Source organism: Pleuronectes platessa, chromosome 4, assembly GCF_947347685.1.
Source record: "Pleuronectes platessa chromosome 4, fPlePla1.1, whole genome shotgun sequence".
Taxonomy (NCBI): domain Eukaryota; kingdom Metazoa; phylum Chordata; class Actinopteri; order Pleuronectiformes; family Pleuronectidae; genus Pleuronectes; species Pleuronectes platessa.
In genome coordinates, this window is record NC_070629.1 from 12,396,221 (window position 1) to 12,416,904 (window position 20,684).

General features: G+C 42.0%; 1 protein-coding gene across 1 annotated transcript; it reads left to right on the forward strand.

The window, feature by feature from the left end:
- Positions 1-9,974: 9,974 nt before the first annotated feature.
- On the forward strand, positions 9,975-17,858 carry zfand5a (zinc finger, AN1-type domain 5a). Its single transcript, XM_053420334.1, has 6 exons — positions 9,975-10,238; positions 13,623-13,778; positions 14,729-14,831; positions 14,958-15,043; positions 15,575-15,697; positions 15,877-17,858. The coding sequence occupies exons 2-6, from the start codon at positions 13,625-13,627 to the stop codon at positions 16,023-16,025; spliced, it is 615 nt and encodes a 204-aa protein (XP_053276309.1). The 5' UTR covers positions 9,975-10,238; positions 13,623-13,624; the 3' UTR covers positions 16,026-17,858.
- The last annotated feature ends 2,826 nt before the right edge of the window (positions 17,859-20,684 follow it).

Below are 20,684 nucleotides of genomic sequence, written 5' to 3' on the forward strand. Positions count from 1 at the left end.
CAGAGAGGAGTCGTGTAGCAGCACAAGTGAGGACCTGAATGGTCAGTGGTTGCTGAATCAGCACATCACAGTGAATCAAACCTGTTTTTGTTGCCCTCTATTCATCTCTCCATCGCTCTGTGAGGGTTTAGTTTGCTTCACTTTTCCTCCAGTGTTTCATCCGCTCAACAATCACAGCCTCAACAGTGTGAATGGAACTGAACGTATCGAGGAATCACAACAGAGCTGTCCCTCTTCTCCCCTGAACCACAGACAGGCACCTTCTGTTAAAGAACATGCTTCTTTCTACTTAGGTCAACACACATGCACACACACTTAAACACACGCACACATGCACACACACTTAAACACACGCACACATGTCGTCACTTGCCTCATAAGGGGTAGCACGTGAACTTGAATGTTGACAGAGCAGGGTGGGGGGGGGGATCTAGTTTTCAAGCAATGGTTTTAGTCAACCTCGGTCCAGAGCTTATCAAGCCCCACACACAGCTTATGTAAATGGCTAAGCTGCCATTTCCACCACTAGCCCCTTTATCAACAGTGTCTCACCACACTGACGCCAGACACTGGCAAGCTGTGTGTGTGTGTGTGTGTGTGTGTGTGTGTGTGTGTGTGTGTGTGTGTGTGTGTGTGTGTGTGTGTGTGTGTGTGTGTGTGTGTGTGTGTGTCTGGTGGGCCAATATCTGCCTAGTAACTACAGACAGGCTGTTCCAAATTCACATAAGTAATCCTCGCACCCCCCCCCCCACACACACACACACACACAAACACACCCCCTCTCTCAACAGAAAAAGATACTGCAAATTGTATGCATCTGTAGTCATGGCAACACTGTCACTTTCACCTGCTCACGTGTGTCCATCAAAGAAAAATGCCCCCCCCCCCCTTCTCAATCCCCAGCCCCCATGCAACCACCTGCCCCATAACCACCCACACACACACTCTCGGTGGTACCAAAACCTAAATACACAGAGGCACACATATATATGGAAGCCAAGCTATGACAGCGAGGGGGGATGGGTAATGATACTCAACACCTCCCACTCTCTCCTCAGCTGCCCCCTCCCTCATTGAAACCCATGAACCTTCACACACTAAACAGACATACATTTCACACACTCCTTCTTTTCTGCAAAGTACAGGGCTGCGTTAACACAACACACACACACACACACACACACAAAGACCTCAGTGTAAAACACAGACTAGATTCTCCCTCCCTCCCTACCCTGTGTTTTCTTTACTCACATATGAAAAAGCTTTTCAGCTCATGCCTGTAAGTGAACCCTACGATTACTGTAGGTAATACTCGGAGGATCGTTTGCATCACAAGGCCACGTGATGAGTTTTTATGAGCAATATCAAAATTTGGCCTTTAAAATCTGAAGAACTGACTGTCAAGTTTGTCACTTGTTTACCTGTTTTTGGTTAAATTGTCTGTTTAATCTGAGAATAATGCTCCTTGTTTTTTAAGACCCCCTTGATACACTGGTGGTAAATTGTGACCTCACTGTCATCAAAGTGAGTCTTTCTGAAAAGCTGAAGAAAAAGAAGACAGCATATTTAGGGCCCGAGCACCGAATGGTGAGAGGCCCTATTGAAATTGTAGGCATTATTCTTATTATTATTAGGGCCCGAGCACCGAAATCGGTGGGAGGCCCTATTGAAATTGAAATGATTATTATTATTATTATTATTATTATTTTTCTTAGCTTAAATGAATTGGCTTTTTGAGGGCTTTAATGTGCTCAAAAAGTTGTAGGAGTTTGCAGTAAATTCGAAGGCGGCGAAAATTTACGTATTCTGGAGTATTTTGAAAAGGGCGTGGCAAAATGGCTCAAGAGCGCCACCTACGGAAAAGCCCCTCATTTAGCATTCACCGATCTTCAAAAAAAACAAAGACTATTGTGTATCATGACTAGATGCACAAAAAAGTCCATCAGTGCATTATGAATAACGCAACAGGAAGCCCGCCAGTTTGACTTTAGTGGCCATTTTGGTCATATTCCATATTTTTTCTTTGATGTACTTGTCGTACAGCTTTCATCAGATCAACTTCAAATTTAGACGATCGTCATCACAACAAATTGGAGATCTAAAGTTATTGAAGGATTACGTTTTAGCAAAACCGTCTGACCGTGGTGTGGCGTTAAAGTTTGATGAAACGCCATCAAAACACAAGCTTCCATATTTCAGACATAGTTTGTCCAATTGAGTCCAAACTAGACACATACGACAAGAGTCGCGACCAGAAGACATCACTGCAGAAATTGTGACTTACAATCACAGCGCCCCCTGGTGGCAACAGGAAATGTCTTGTTTTTAAGACGTGTTATGTTTTTATGTACTACTCGGAGAGATTTTGTCACATCAACTTAAAAATTAGATGAGACTCTACAAAACAAGATGAAGATCTAAAGTTATCAAAATTTAAACTTTTCATCAATCCGTGTGACCGTGGTGAGGCTTAAAATCTTGATGTGCAAAATGAAAAGACCTGTTTTCATTTCAACCATGTATGTGTTTCATGGTCTTATACTGACCTCTAGTGGCTTTATATTGCCGGCACAACCTACTTGTACCGCAATATTAAGTCACTAGAGGGCAGTGTAGGATCATGGTTTGACCAAGGCACAAATTGTCACCTAAGGCAGGGGTAGGCAACCTTTACTATTTCCTCCACTCTTCCCCCAATTTAAAGCTGTCTGTTGCCGCACAACATATTTGATAACACAGGTTATAAAGTTATATATATATATATATATATATATAGTCATGCAATATATATAAAAACTATAGTTTGTTGCATTTATTAAATAATAGAACGACAATAAAGACAACTGTTGACATTTAACTGCTATTTTTACCTGTTACAAAATAGGAAAACACCAAACTCTGACCATGGCGTGGAGTCAAAGTCTGATCACACGCCATCAAAACACGAGTGTCTGTATCTTGGACATATTTGGTCCAATCAACTCCAAACTAGACATGTAAGACAAGGGTCGCGACCTGATGACATCTACAAAGACATCATGACTTAAAATCCTAGCGCCACTGGCTACAGGAAGTGAAGCGTTTATTGTTGCTGCAGAGCTCAAAACGCACGCAAGGCAGAGACATGCGCTTGGTCATCGATCGTTCTCTCTCCCCCGACCGCAACAGACTTGAAATTGCCTGTGCTCGACCACTCTTCCCCCAATTTAAAGCTGTCTGGTGCCACACAACATATTTGATAACACAGGTTATAAAGTTATATATATATATATATATATATATATATATATATATATATATATAAAAACTATAGTTTGTTGCATTTATTAAATAATAGAACGACAATAAAGACAACTGTTGACATTTAACTGCTATTTTTACCTGTTACAAAATAGGAAAACACCAAACTCTAACCATGGCGTGGAGTCAAAGTCTGATCACACGCCATCAAAACACGAGTGTCTGTATCTTGGACATATTTGGTCCAATCAACTCCAAACTAGACATGTAAGACAAGGGTCGCGACCTGATGACATCTACAAAGACATCATGACTTAAAATCCTAGCGCCACCTGCTGGCTACAGGAAGTGAAGCGTTTATTGTTGCTGCAGAGCTTAAAACGCACGCAAGGCAGAGACATGCGCTTGGTCATCGATCGTTCTCTCTTCCCCGACCGCAACAGACTTGAAATTGCCTGTGCTTGACCACTCTTCCCCCAATTTAAAGCTGTCTGGTGCCGCACAACATTATTGATAACACAGGTTATAAAGTTATATATATATATATAAAAACTATAGTTTGTTGCATTTATTAAATAATAGAACGACAATAAAGACAACTGTTGACATTTAACTGCTATTTTTACCTGTTACAAAATAGGAAAACACCAAACTCTGACCATGGCGTGGAGTCAAAGTCTGATCACACGCCATCAAAACACGAGTGTCTGTATCTTGGACATATTTGGTCCAATCAACTCCAAACTAGACATGTAAGACAAGGGTCGCGACCTGATGACATCTACACAGACATCATGACTTAAAATCCTAGCGCCACTGGCTACAGGAAGTGAAGCGTTCATTGTTGCTGCAGAGCTTAAAACGCACGCAAGGCAGAGACATGCGCTTGGTCATCGATCGTTCTCTCTCCCCCGACCGCAACAGACTTGAAATTGCCTGTGCTCGACCACTCTTCCCCCAATTTAAAGCTGTCTGGTGCCGCACAACATATTTGATAACACAGGTTATAAAGTTATATATATATATATAGACATACAATATATATAAAAACTATAGTTTGTTGCATTTATTAAATAATAGAACGACAATAAAGACAACTGTTGACATTTAACTGCTATTTTTACCTGTTACAAAATAGGAAAACACTAAACTCTGACCATGGCGTGGAGTCAAAGTCTGATCACACGCCATCAAAACACGAGCGTCTGTATCTTGGACATATTTGGTCCAATCAACTCCAAACTAGACATGTAAGACAAGAGTCGCGACCTGATGACATCTACAAAGACACCATGACTTAAAATCCTAGCGCCACCTGCTGGCTACAGGAAGTGAAGTGTTTATTCTTGCTGCAGAGCTTAAAACGCAAGCAAGGCAGAGACGTGCGCTTGGTCATCGATCGCTCTCTCTTCCCCGACCGCAACAGACTTGAAATTGCCTGTGCTCGGGCCCGTTAGTGCTACAACGTAGCCCTAGTTATTCTTATTATTCTCCGAACAATGAATTGGCTTTTTGAGGGCTTCAACGTGCTCAAAAAGTTTTTAAACTTTCCAGTAAATTAGAGATTGGTGAAAATTTACGTAATCTGGAGTATTTGGAAATGGGCGTGGCAAAACGGCTCAACAGCGCCCCCTGGAACCAGCCCTTAGGTTTCCACATAAGCGATTTTCATCAAAATCTGGATATAGGTGTATCGTGACCAGTCATGAAAAAAAGTCTCATGGAGCATTATGAAAAACGCAACAGGAAGTCCGCCATTTTGCTTTTAGTGGCCATTTTGGCAATATCCCACATTTTTACTTTTACGTACTTGTCCCAGGGCTTTCATCAGATCAACTTCAAATTCAGATGAGTGTCATCACAACAAGATGGAGATAAAAAATGATTGAGGGATTTTTTTTTTATCACACCGTGTGACCGTGGCATGGCGTTAAAAATTGGTTACACGCCATCAAAACACGGGCATCTGTATCTCGGACATACATGTTCCAATCAAGTCCAAACTAGACATGTAAGACAATAGTCCCCGCCTGATGACATCTATGCATAAATGATGACTTAAAACCGCAGCGCCCCCTGGTGGCAACAGGAAATGTCTTGTTTTTTGCTTGTCTTACACTTGGATAAATTTCTCCTCATCCACTGACCTCAACCATGTCAAACTGTATCAAATGGGTCCCAAGACATTGACAATGAAGACATAAGATTACCGTGACTTTTCGTCAAACGCCATATGAATGGCGTGGCATTAAAGTTCATCAACTCGCCGTGAAACACGAAATTGCTGTAACTTCAGTGTTCATGGTTCTATCTCTCTCAAACTACATGTGTGTAACAACAGCCCCCCCCTGAAGATATTCATATGGTTTTAAGAAATGGGCGTGGCAAAAAAACTGACCAGCGCCCCCTATAGGGCAACCCCGGCACTACGATGGCCGACATTTATACAAATCTATCGGGACATGTGTCGTTTCATAACAAACAAAAAAATATCTTGGATAGGTATGCTTGACCAAACAGGGAGGCCGCCATTTTGGATTAAGTGGCCATTTTTTTTCCATATTCCACATTTTTACTTGATGCACTTGTCCCAGGGCTTTCATCAGATTAACTTCAAATTAAGATCAGTGCCATCACAACAAGATGGAGATAAAAAGTGATTAAGAGATTGACCTTTCGTCACACCGTGTGACCGTGGCGTGGCGTCTTGAGTTTGATTAAACGCCATCAAAACACGAGGTTCTGTATCTCGGACATACATTGTCCAATCGAGTCCAAACTAGACATGTAAGACAAGGGTGCCAGCCTGATGACATCTACACAGAAATTATGACTTGAAATTACAGCGCCCCCTGGTGGCTACAGGAAGTGACATGTTTTATACTTTGATGAACTGCTCCTGGCTGATTTACAATATACAGCTCAAATCAGCTCAGTCAAGTCATTAGATCATGGTCAGAATTGTGACGTTTCCTCAAACCGTGTAAACATTGATGTGCGGCGAAGGATTTTCCTTCGCCAAAGGACACGATGTTATCATAACTCCACTGTGCATTGTCCTATCACTACAAAACTTCTGTCACATGGTCAGAGTCCAAGCCTGAACAGCTCTATGTGTCAATATTTCCTCAGTGTCATAGCGCCACCTACTGATTCGCCAAGAAACAGGAAGTACTTTGTTAATCCACTCTGCATTATCCAACCGGCTCCAAACTACTGACCTATGATCACAATACTATTCTGAACAGCTCCACATATAAATATTAGTTCAGGGTCATAGCGCCACCTACTGATCAGTGTGAAAATTAAGTTGTGTTAACATTGTCCAATTGACACAAAATTGCTCACACTACATCAGAGCGCCTACATGAACAGATCTATATGTCTGTGCGTAATAATAGTGATGGCGCCACCTACTGGCAAACCTACTGCCGCAGAGCGCAAAACGCATTTAACGTGGAGAAGTGCATGCTCGATCGATGATGTGCGCTTGGTCATCGATCGCTCTCTCCACCGACCGCAACAGGCTTCAACGTGCGGGTGCTCGGGCCCGCAAGTGCTACAACGTAGCCCTAGTTACATCATGTGCTTTTGAGTAATTTGCTGAAAAGTGTTTTTACTTCTCTTTCTCTTTTTGATCATGCCAATCTGATCAAAAAGAAAAAGAGAAAGAGACCAATCTGATGTCGTCAGTGTCTCTGTAAGAAAGAAACACTGACTATGTATGTCTTTTAAATGACTTAGATAATCACCAGCTGTCTTTACAGTTAACAGAGATTAACAATCTGACCAAACCTGATCGGTTTGTTGCTAAGGAAGACTTCCCCCTGAGTTTACTTTTGATCCGTTGCCAGGTCTCCTCGACTCGCTCAACGTGTGTTTCACATATTGTAAGTTTTATTGATCAGTTTCCTTTATTTTAAAAAGATAACAAATATAACATATTATAATGAATATATTCCCCAAAAATGTTGGGGAATATATTACTTAGGCTGTAGGGACCTAAATATGCTTACACGGTCATATTATGAGGATTTGACTTCCTTATAGGGACAAACGGCCTGTTTTGAGGTTTTGTTTGGGTTACATTAAGATATGGGTTAGGTCATAACTATAATTAATGTTAGGGTAAGATTCCATGAATTGAATGTATGTCAATGTAATTGTAATGTATGTACATGTGTGTTTGACTGTATTTTGCATTTTTCTGTTGATGTTGTTTTATATGAAAAAAGAACGATCTGGTTCCTCATTTTTCAGCTGATGCTTCATACTAAAACATTTGAAACCATAAAACTACATTCCCCTATAAAACTGTACAGGTTGAAGAAATTAGTAGTTCCTGCTTTTACTTTCGCTTGTCTACGCTTTTTCTTTTTCAGTTTCACCATGAATTCTGGTTTGAACTGGAGCATAACAGGTTGAGTTAGCCAATGGCTTCCGGACTGTACTCTTCTTTCCAAGAATCCCTTCAATGAAGGATGACAACATGTTCCCTCAACACACACACACACACACACACACACACACACACACACACACACAAGCACACACATACACACTATCCCACCTCAAGTATTTGTTTTCTGCTGAGCATAGCCTGCGGTGCCTGGGGTAGTGTGTGTCACTACACTGACGAGTTGGTGGAATACGCTGGGACATGTTAGATCTGCAGGATGAACCATACAGCTCCCATGACTCACTGCTAGTTACATGTTTTCATACTTCACAACTATATGACCAATGCATGATATGCACTGGTGGCTGATGGTGTTAGTAATGCTGATGGAAATGTAATGTAAAACTCGATAAAGAATAAGTGCCTGCATGATTTGTTTAAGACTTTCATAAGGAATACGTTCACCAAATTTTATAAATTCTGAAGACAAGAGTCCAGAGTTCCTGGTTTTAATCCAGTACATGGATTACATTTACCGATTGACAACAGAAAACTGTCTAATGGAAACTCTTCCAGTTTTGTTTCATTTCTCTTTTAAAATATGTATTAAGCAAATGTATCTACCAACACAACTGTCTAAATGGTTTTCAATATATATATATAATAATAACACTAGTCAAACAATTCTTCAGGAAAATAACCTTGTTTTGATTCATGTTTTTGACATCAAATTCAAATTTAGGAGTTTTGAATATCTGATTGTAAATTATATCCGCCTTCACTCCATATGTCCCTGAAACAACCCTAAGACCTCAAGCGCCCTCAGGTCTATATAACCGGATCTACAGGTGCTGTTCAGTTGTTGTTTTTTGTAACCGCCCACAAGGCATGTTTACTATCTTAAACATACTGAGAATGTTTTTCTCCAAATAGAAGACCAGATCTTCCAAGAAAACAGTTTCAGGGCTAAGAATTGGTTTTAGGAGGTACAATTATGTTTGATCTAAAGGTAATAGGTTGAACACGTAACTGTGATAGTTTGGGCTAAGAATGGGAGCCAAGGGCTATGCATTATGTAAATGAGGGTCCTCAGGGGTGGGTGACGTTACCTTTAGTATTGATACCACAAATTAAAGGTCTTTATTTAAAGGGAGGGTTGGTTGTTGATGTTTCTGAAAAAACGCTTATCTTTTTCATACGATCTTGGTAGCTTCAATAAATAATGTCTTCTGAAGACAAAAGAAAAAAAGAGGGTGTCCTGTGACCCCCAGGACTGCAATAAAGACGACCCAACATTTTATTGGAACCATCATACACGAGCAACATACACTGCTGAAGCAGAGCCGACAGTTAGAAGTTAGCAAACGAAAATCGTCTTCGACCAGCTGTCAGGCAGTTTGCGTTCATGTGTGTTTGGTTGCGTGGCTTTGAATAGAGGATCTCATGGTAGGGGATAGTATGTATCTGTGTAGCCTACCCTTGCTAACTTTTCCTGGCTGGCCAACCCTTGCTTTGAGACTTGCTACTAAAAGACTGGTTGGTCAAACGAACACTTCTAACAATAAACATTTTCTTAAATAAAATATATTTATACATTTATAAGCAGATACATAGAGTTTTAACATGTATTTAGAATAGACCAGTGATAATTAAACATATTCTGAAGTTGTCTACTGATAATAACACATTCATAGGTTAAGCAAGATTGCCTCCATTTAATATAACATAAACTATTTTGATTATATATAGGTATTGTTATCAGTGATTGTGACCCTGGTCAGTATCAGTTTGAAAACAGTGTTAATGCTATCCCCCAACCCTCTTTTCTGTTGTTACCTGCTGGAAAACAAAGTGTGAGGCAGCCACCAACAAACAGGCTCGTATATCTGATCTAGCTATAAATGTGCGCTTGTTTTGTTCCTCTGATAGAAGTGATCACACTGAGGCAGGAGGGGCGAGGCTGTTTTCCACCAAACAAAATAGTTCCTCCTCTCTCCCACAGGCTCAGGAAGAGACAGCCCCTGAAGATCACCCTGCTGGTGACAGCATTCTTTTTTTATCTTTTGAAATTCAGTCGTGTCAGCACCATTATTCATTCACCCATTCGTCCAGGGTGGATTACTCAATAGACGAATAAAAAAATACAAAGATTCGTGTCCTTGTAGGATGATGACGAATGGATGTGTAATAACGCGACCCTTTGGCTACGCGCACGCGCGCAACCGACCACCCTCCTCCTCCTCGTCTCGCGGAACTGTACAAAGCGCTCGGGGGCTCCGCGGGCAGCCAATGGCGACACGTTGTTTCACCCGTGACATCATCCGCCAGCCCTCTTACTAAAGAAGGAAACAAACATCCATCCAGAGGGAACAGGAGACGGAGAGAGAGAGGCAGAGCGAGGCAGGAGGGCAGAGGAAGGGAGAGGTGAACCGACCTGAGGCTGTCTGACGGAGGAACCAGGACCTAACAACAAGGACCCTAAAAACAACATCAACAACAACAAGGACCCGTCCGCCGAGACCCTATTTTTTCCTTCTTCTTCTTCTGCCAAGAAAAACGGCCACACTTCTCGCGAGAAAACCTCGTCGATTTCCAGCAGGTGATGATTTCGGATTATTGTTTTGTTTTTCTCTTAACGACGCGGATGAGTTTTGAAGTTCGGCTTGTGGAGGTAAAAAGAAAAGAGAGGTGAGGGAGGGGGGATGTCAAAAAAAAACAGGCTCGACGGTCGCTCATGTCATGGCGACCTTTAACTGGGGCTCGAAAGGTCAGGTGGTGTGTGCGTGATGAGGCAAAACAAGTTTTTCTCCTCTTCTTCTTCTTTAATTCGATCTGGTCAGTGGTTGAACTTCTCGCCACCACCTCCTCTTCCTCCTCCGCCTCAATGGAAATATCACAGGCGCTCGAACGTGACTCCGTGGGCTCGATGGGGGAAAACAAGGGAGGGAGGTGTATAGATGGAGAGATGGCTGCTTACTGTCTGTGTTTGTCTGCTCGCTGGGGGGATGGGGCAGTCCAAGCTAATTCCTGTCCACAAGTAGAAAATGTATAAGCCGGAACGGGCAACCAAGTAGGGCGAGAGATTTGCTCTGGAACGTCTACGTGTGTCTAAATATTAAATGAAGTGCCAGCACAGCACGCAGCCCTCTGCCCTGGTTGTTTTTTTTTGTGTAGTTTCGGGTCTGCTCGTCCTTTAAAAGACCTACGTGGCTCCACCAAGTCGTTCATAAGTACCAAAGTGTGGTTATATAAGCGATGCTGTTCGTTGGAAACACGCAGAAATGGTTATTAGTGGATAATCGCGAGCAGGAGGACGATGTCTAAACAGGAAGCAGAGAGAAGGCAGACAAAGGGATAAAGCAGAAACAAAGGGAGCAGGGACCACAATGTCTAGACTGTGGGTTTATTCCACCAAACATCAGAGCTGCCCGTTCCCTCGCTGTGATCTCTGGTTTTATGCGATATGGTGTTCTATTTTCAAACGCTATAATTTACTGCTTGTAACAAAGCGACGGTGGGCCGTTTCTCCTCTGTCCTTCCTTGTGACTCAGTAGTTTTCAGCCCAGCAGGGCCTGAAATACGAGCTGAGCTTGTGGCTGATACAGGAGCTCAGTCGATCCCCCTTTTGTTGTGTTTGTTAGCCAGAGATTGAGCACACCCATGTTTTTCAAAATGTTTCCTCGCACCAAAAGGCAGGATTTCGGGTCTGATCACACATTATCCGAGTGTTTTACGTGAGAGGAAGTTGTTGGTGAATGATTGTGACTGGTGATCTGCCCTGTGCTGGAAAACCCCTGACTTACCCCGCAGGCTGTGTTTTACAATACACAACACTCCAACTGGCATATTTTGGGTTGTTTCCGCTGACTGTCAATGTCAGGAATGAGACACTGGTATTTGCTTGTGAGCAGTAATATAACCTTTGATTATTTGAGGTGCTGGTGATGACAATATAAACAATTTGTTTCTGTATTTCATGGATGGTATGTGTGGATACATGTTAGGATGAAAGCTAGGCAGGTTAACATTTGTATCCCTGTCCACCTCATCCCTGCTGGTGAGGGGTCTTGCTAAGGGTTAAGTTGAGAGTCTAGTTGTGTTTCTTGACAGCTGGGGCCAAACGTGACAGCTGAGACACCCGGTCCATTGTTCCTCTGTGGGACAAAGTCAACAGCCATGGTTAATCTGTCGTTCTTTGTTCTTTTTGGTATCATTTGTGACAAAGTCTTAGTTTCAGTCCATATCATTCCCTCTGAGGAACTGTCTTGCCCCAGAAACCTTGTCAAGCGCTTGGGGTTCAGATGTGTTGCTAAAGTCCAAATGCAGACATCAATGTAATAGTAAAGTTGGTGGAGCTGGGTGTAAAGATAACAATTCTGCTGATCGCTTGTGGAAAAAAAATTCCATTCGAGCTGCTAGGCACATACCAACCTCTGGCTCAGACCTCATGTCTGGTATTTTTTTTTTTTTAGAAGTCAGCAGTTGAACACGTGACTGGACAGGAAAGACAGTCCTTGTGGGCTTTTCCAAGGAAACCCTTTGTTGGCACGACAGTAATAGCATGCATGGGTAAGAGGAGGGGGGTGGAGAGGATCGGTGTTAGTGGGGGTTGACTCGAGATTTAATGGCACTCGTTTGGTGTGTTGGTGAGGTCAGTACAGCCGGAGTGAACTGACAGGACGTTCTGAGACAACTGTCAGCCTCTCCTGGAAAACTAAGCTCGCCTGCCCCCTGTTTGTGTCCCTGACCAGAATGTAGATGAGTAAGCAGCTGCCATGTTCTAGCACAACAGGACCAAAGGTTGTTTACAGGGGAAATATGATACTGTTGCTGTGAACACTGGTTCTGTGTGCTTTTGTTTGAGTATCAGTTTGGTATCAGTTGCCTCTTGCCTAACTAATCCAGGCCTTCCTGTCCCTCTGTTTGTTCATTCAGCAAGTTGTTTTTGATCTGTTGCCTTAACGGCAGCGTCTCCCATGATGCAACTTCCTGTTGTATTGCATTGCAGCACAAACCGGGGTGACCACGTCACAGGGCTACACACGTTTTTCCAAGTTACGCACATGCTTGTTTCCTGGGCATATGTGTGAGCAGAGATGACTAAGGAAGTTTGGAAATACCTTTTGTGGCAAGAACCAAAGGGAGGGGAATACTGTTTGTGAAACTACCGACGTACTTTGTTCATTCTCAGTCACTATGTCGTCACTTGGAATGGACCAAATGTTTTTTTACACGCTGTGTTTGTTCTTTTGAGGCAGAGCTGCTTCTTGTGAGTCAGGGCGTCATTTTGTGTCTAGAGGGAGGAAGTTAAAGGCCCGATGAGGAGTCTTGGTTATTGTCAGTTTTGAGTCATGATAATCATGACACACAGCGATGTTGCATTAGTAGTCAAAAGATTTTGTGGTAATGAAGAGGCCCATTGTTGAGCTTTATTTATTTTCTTTCACATACAACACAAATATCTTTTTAGGTGTTGAGGAAGTAGTTACTGGATATTACTGCGATTAGCCCTGAGAAAGGAGAACAAATAGTAGAAAGACAAATTTTCCCGTAAGCAGTTCGCGGCTAAGAAAATGAAAGGTGGGTCAAATGTTTGGAGGAACAATGTAAAATAGTGAAAAGGGGGTGGTAGAGCTGGAGGGAGGGAGGGGACACAACATTGAACAAAGCTGTGGGGCAGAACAGAGTCCAGCTTCTGCCAAAGGTGCTGAACAGAACAAAGTGAGTGTTGTTTGTCCTCCAGGCGTCCTGCGGAGTAGCGTTCACTATTGCATTCATGCTAAAGGGCAGGTCAAAACAGACGAGCTCACTCATATTTTCACAATATGACTCTGCTGTCATCTGGAAGCCCTGTGGACTCTGCTTCAACAAGTTTATTTGGGAACACAGGGAAACGTGTCCTGTGATGGAAATTGATTTCTCTGTGCGTGTTTGTGTGACCATGTCTAATAAGCATTCTCATTCTTCTCTTTCATTCTGTTAGCAATGGCCCAAGAGACGAACCAGAGTCCGGTGCTTTGTGCCATGGGCTGCGGTTTCTACGGCAACCCAAGAACCAGTGGCATGTGCTCCGTATGTTATAAGGACCACCTGAACCGACAGCAGAGCAGCGACCGAATGAGCCCCCTTAGCCCAATGGGTAAGACGCCTACACAAAAACTGTTATTGTGCAATCCAAACAGATCACCGGTGCCTTGTGTTTACGGTGTAAACACAGAAATGTAGTTCAAGCTATATATTTCCAGCTCAAGATAAGGAGGGATTAGAGGAAGAGTTCAAGTCGAGTCAGTGTTTTCTCAGCTCTCCTCCCCCCTGCCAGCCTTCTCTGTTTTTCCACCCAGTGTAATGAAAGACAGCTGTTTTTCTTCAGGACACTGTTCAGGGCTTTGGGGGGGAGGCTGTTCCCTTCTTTAGACATTTTTTTAAGGTCAAACATGGAAGTCTCCCTCACACTGTGACCCTAATAGAACTTGTTCTTCATCCAAGAGAAAGGCATTCAAAGTTTAATTCAGCTTTGAGCAGAGAAAATGTCTCAAGAAATCGACACTTCTACTGAAGATATGTTGCAGTGAATTAGTTGTTTTTCATCAAACCAGACCAGTCAGCAAGGGAGTAACTTTGGGTTGAACATTGGGTGGGTTGAGGTCAGTTACTCTGTATTATTATATGTTACTGAATCACTTGATATACCTAAGAGATAATCACATAGAACAGCATACATGCCAGATAATACAAACTAGCTAGTAGCCAAAATCAAGGTTAAAAGGGTTTTCTGAGATTGTGCTGAAAATGACATTAAATTGAGAAAATCAGCTAATTATCATGAATGTAAAAGTCAATATTTTTCAGTGTGACTGTATGATTATTTTAGGGGTTGCACAGGCTGTTGTTGATTATGGGAGGGTTACAACCCCTCCACCTCAACCCTTGGTAAATTACACCCCTAGCAGTGCAAGGCTCAAAACCAATATTTGTCTCCCTTTTCGCCTGTTATTGTGCATACGTTGTACTTGCATCTTGTATTCATTTCGAACTTGATTGTTTTCTATGAGTTTTAAGTTTAACAGAGTTCACTCTATTCTCTTCCAGCCTCAGCTAGTAGTCCTACCTCAGAGGCCTCGGCCATCAAGAGACTAGAAGCCAGTCTAGCCAAGGTTGATGCCTCCCCTGCATCCTCACCAGACATGTCTAGGTCAGTATTGGATCAGTTTGATTGCTCAAGGTAGTTCTTCAAATTGCAAAACATATGAACCGATGCTTGACTGCCTCCTTTCTCATGCTCATTCCTCTCTTTCTCTGTTTTTATGCAAATCTCCAGAACTGTTCAAGGATCTCTTCCTGTTACTCAACAAATGACAGAGATGAGCATCTCGAGAGAAGACGAGCCAGAAACCCTAGAGCCTGGTAAACCTCACAGATGCACATAAACACAGTTGAAGCAAGAGACAGACATGTTGACACAAACTATAAGACATTAGACACACACAGGTGACTCCTCACATGCAGACTTCGTAAGGCAAACATTGTAGGACCCTCTTCAGCCACAGTTTATTTTTGATGCCTCACTGCATACCTTAAGCCGAACTGTTGGTTTTACTTACTGCCATCAAGAAAGGGAGTCTGTCTATAAATAAACCGGTTTAAAAATACCTCAACACCAGAGGGCTTCCTCAGATTTGATGCAGCCTGCTAAAGGGTTTCTCAGAGCCGTGCACTATTTTCAGCCAAGAATAAGAGGGGGCAATTTAGAGATAAGGGGCACTCTAATTATCATTAGACAAAAGTACACCATTCCAGTTGCCAGCATGTTTACATGTCGCACAGATCTCTGAACAAAACTCATCTGCTGCTCCTGCAAGTCAAAGTGTACAGATAATTAAACCTAGCAGGACTAATATGTATGTATTTTTTTCCTCCTGTTGTCTTTATCTGTAGTTGTAAGCCAACCTGCTGCTTCTAGTCCTACTCCTGTAGCTTCTTCCAGCAGTGAAGATGGAAAAGGTGACAAACCCAAGAAGAACAGATGCTTCATGTGCCGCAAAAGGGTGGGACTCACAGGTGAGCAGGGGCTGGCGTCTGATGCAACACATTCACAATCACATTATTATCCTTCGTGTTATTTTTAGAGCTGTAATTGTTTTACTGGACAGAGGAAAGACAGAGTTTTCTCAGCACCTCTCAAATGTAGTTTTCCACTTCTTGTTCTGGTGTTGACCACCATATGTTTGTGTTTCCAGGGTTCGGATGTCGCTGTGGGAACCTGTTCTGTGGCATCCACCGCTACTCGGACAAGCACAACTGCCCCTACGATTACAAGGCCGAAGCTGCTGCCAAGATCCGTAAAGAGAACCCTGTTGTGGTTGCTGACAAGATCCAGAGAATATAGATTTGACAAAATCAGGAGCAACGACATCAATGAAAAAAACCTTTGACAAAGACTGGAGAATGAGTGCGAAACTTTTGAAATGAGCACTGGCACGAGTGGCCAAGTGAGGATTGAAAGGACTTGATTTACAAAATTACCACCTCAAGAAAACAATGGGGGAAAAATAAGTAAAAAATGAAAACATCCTTCCCGAGGGAGATGCATGAATGATCACTTTTCTCCTTTTTGATTAACTCATTAGTTTGTTTTACCCTATTTTCTGTGGTGTGATTTTGCTGCTGATGAGTCCTTTTTTTTTTTTAAGGAATATGTATTGTCTTATCAAAAGCAGCCCAGGCTAACTGTCCAGGATCAGCTGTGCTCCTCCCACCCAAACCAGGCGCCATTTTGTGCCAAACCGTAGACAGCCATTTTACTTGGACCCGGCCATGTGTCAGAAGCTGGCGGGTCTTTCACAGCATTCAGACTACACAGTGACAGTCCACACAAGTTGTGTCCCTCAACCTTCGATCTTCTTGTCCCGCGTTCCGTTGCTACTGGAGTCAATGTTTGGAGAGCCGTACATCTGTCCCCCCTCTGTGCACAAGGGACTGTGTTACTTCGTCTCTGTCTTTCCTAGCTTTACCTACCTCACAGCTGCTGTGTTAAGCTTTGTTGTTTTCCCGTTTCTCTTTGTGTCCATTAGCTTTGACCCCAGCAGAACAACGGATCATCATGATAAGCGGCCTCAGTGACCAAGTCATAAGCAAGTCTTGACTGTGACATGGCTGTTTCCATTATGGCTGGAGGTATCACGCTAGGCACGGACAAACAAATGACTCCATGTTTCACTGGGTATAAACGTTTTCAGTGGACATATTGTGTGAAGAGGTTTCCCCTAATGGTCTTGAGCTCAGATTGCAATCTTAGACGCCTGGTGCAGGGCTGTGTGTACCGATGAGTAGCCTGAGGGGAAGGATGGCTTTCTTCCCTGGCAGACCTGGTAGGTGACTTTAGGCTACGTTATTGTAGGGGCATGAATGAATGGGATAATGCATGACTTACACTTCATCTGCATTTGTGTTTCAACATTTTTTAGGTATCACTCAACCTAGGGTTTCAGACATTTTATTTGCTGAGAGACAATTATTTGTTATGTTACCTTTTTTTTCCTCTTCCATTGATATTGTGCTGATGTTAGCGCATGTATTCAGTGCATTTGTGGAATTAGAGTACATGAACCATTTCTTTTCTGTTTAATTTTTTTAAATGCGCTAACAGAACATTCATGTGAACTGCGTGTGGTTGGGAGGATGTGGATGGGTGTGTGTGTGTGTGTGTGTGTTGTTTCCCGACCCTTTTGTCTGTGGAGCTACCCGGTTTATCAGCACATGTTTACAGAACTACAGGAGCATGAATTATGAAAAATAATAGATTCCAAGATTAGATGTAACTTGTCATCTGTCTATCAGCTATTGGTCCGTGTGTCTGCTATTGAGCACCGTAGAGAAGTGTGTGTGTGCGTGTGTGTGTATTTGTGCGCCGGCTCGTGCACTTACCTGTGCAAAAGTGTTTTCATGGCTGCCTGACACAGTGAAGCCCATGTATGTTTGTGACTTGTGTTAATCCCCCTTTTTTTCTGCCTAAGGATGTGTGTTTTATTTTTTTCATTTTAAAGACAACTGTATGTATCCGTTTGAGTTTTTTCCTTTCTGATTCTTAGTCATATGCAAATTTGTACAAAAAATGAAAAAACAGCAAACTGTGTTGATATTTATGTATTACATATAATCTTGCTATCCAGCATTACGACAGAATAGTATCATGTAAATAAAACTGTACAGAGAGACATTATTAAGCCTCATTGTGTATTGATTAACACAGCTCACTTTCTTAATATTATTGCGTTTTATTGTGTGTAAGTTTAGGATGAGTGTCTATTGTGACTGTTTGTTTCCACATTACTATGGTATTTGCTGTGAAGTTAAACCTGTCAGGCCAGACAAAGCATTTAGTTCAAAAAGGCGTAGAGGTATTGATGTTTGATCTGCTGATAGGGCCAGATGGCTTTCATAGCACTGCCATGGAAGCCGTAGCGTCAGATTTGCCTTTAGCCTCAGCTTACCCTCAGGTTCAGCCTGTATCGTTGATTACAAGGCCACAACACTTGTTGACACTAAGGTGCATAACCCAAGTCAGGACCTTAACATCCGCTGGTGGCCACTAACTCCTGCTAACTTCGACTGGTAGTTGGTACCTAAATTGTGACCTTCAAAGAAGCAAGGGACATTCAACATCTTGTCCTTAATTCTAGATAAATGGAGTCTAAATCCGGTTCATTATAGTAAATATGACGAACAGAAATAGCTTTATGGTGAAGACGGGTTGATGATGAATCTGCATAAGATGGTTAAGAGTGAACTGCGTGGATCTAATTTCAGTCAAGCAAGAATAGAGTCGAAAGCACATGTCAGGAGCTTCAGTGTTACCCTGTAATACCTCACCTAGCCTAACCCCGGCTTGTTAAGCATCCTCATGTTAATACAGAGCCCTGGCAGCACAGACTGTTAACTTCACACAGGAGACTTGTTCAAACCAGACCATGTCTGGTTCACACAGGAAGTATTAACCCTAGAAGACACTATCCTGCTCCCTTCTTACCTTGGTCGAACTCTGTACAAGCAGCACGCTCATGATGAGTGTATCGGGGACAATCGTGTTTTTCTCACACACCCATCAGGAGCTCGAGGGGCTGAGTTAGTTCACAGATGGCGTCATTCATGGCAGCAGCTGCTCAAACAGCTGAGGTGTGCACATGTGGTGTTCCTGTGACAGAAAGCTACAGAGATCACACTGTCCAGACGCAAGACTTCAACACAATGGAGAATTTGCACGAAGTCAATTTATCTGAGAAAACATTAGATCCTATTAGTTTGCTTTATGATTATTATTTTGCTGTTTGGAACCACGCACTGAGAATGTATTATGAAGCAAATGAATCGCTGATCATGTGAATCCTCCTCACTGATGATCACAAGTCTGAATGTCCTCTAAACCAGAGGTGACAGAAGAGTACACTTCATAACTAATGAGGTGACACATGAGAAGAGGATATACACACATCAAATACGACCTGAGAAAATGTGAGGCATCTTGACTCTCACTTTGTGTGTGTGTCTGTCACTGGGTGTGGCTGAGGTAATAGCTGGATGCAGACGTCAGAGATGTTGTTAACAGATGCGCAGGGGGTTGGAAGTTACATGAGGCTACAGACAGTAAATACAGGGCAACCGTACAAAAAAAACACACAAACATATAAACACAAATTTACATCAACTTCCTCCTCTACTTGTTTTTTTTTGTACTATCTCACTTTTTAAACATTATCAGAGCTCTCATAAAACATCAGTATCAGAGATAATTTGGGCTAAAACCCCAAATGCACAAGTAAGCATGTGAAATCCTTGCACATTCACTTGGAAGATTTATGGGAGTATTTATAATCTATGGAAGATGAACACTCACATTCTCGGGAGGCCTTTGTACATATTTGCAGGCAGATGTGACTGAGGAGGTTGAACAGGTTGTAAATTATTGTCTGGATTGGTAGTTTGATTTCTGTCTGTGTCCCTGAGCAAAACACTTAACTCCAAACTTGACTCAATGCTGCCATCTGGATGTGAACACTGTACAGGGGCAGTCTATTTACAAAAAATAACGCATGTCCTAGTGAAACACACAATACTAAATAAATAACATCATACTTACAGCATCTACATATATTGTATATAAACATTTGAAGCTATAATAACCAGTGTACTTAAAAAATAAATAAGCAGTACTTTAAAGGAGAAAAACTAGATACATTTAAGTCAGAGTTCTGGTAGTGTACATTATGTTATGCGTCAGATTTACCAGAGAGAACTATGTTTTGTTTTAAATTGACATATTTACTCACATACTTCACAGATGCACTCTATGCAAGATGTTCTTAAAAGCATTTTCCCCTTTTTTCTTAAAGAGGTGTTTGGGATTAGTTGACAATGGACACCTGAGGGACTGTGACTCAAACGTGTACAAATCTGGTTTCTTTGATACATCAGTTATAAAACTCTATTGCAAAAATAAATCTCCCACTTTTTAATAAACATTAAATGATTGATTTACAAATTGTTTTTAGATATCACATATATTGTTTATTTCTTGCCAAACAATTAGCCTAATGTCATGCCATTTGTAAAACATGAACGACTTATGTCATCTTTGTTATGTCCAATCTTTCTGTTACTATTGAACAATACAAGTTTGGTCTTTTTAGTGGGGTCTTTCATACTTGGTCACAATCACTGAACAGGCCGACCAGACACAGGCTCAGGAAACAAAAACAAGACACAAAAGGCCCACAGATCACATAGAAACACAAAAAAACACCTTCAGTAGAGATGCAAAATGGCATAACAATTTCTAAAGTGAAACAAAACCGCAACAAAAACGCAGACTTACTACTAAGAGAAATTACAAAAATGATGCAAAAATTACTTACCTATAATAACTTCAGTAAAATTAGAAACTGATACAAAAAAAACCATGGAAAAATGAGTGAAGAGATGGAAATACAACCACATGGGGAACCATGTGAAACAATCACAATTAAATGATAAAGTCACACAAAATAGCTAC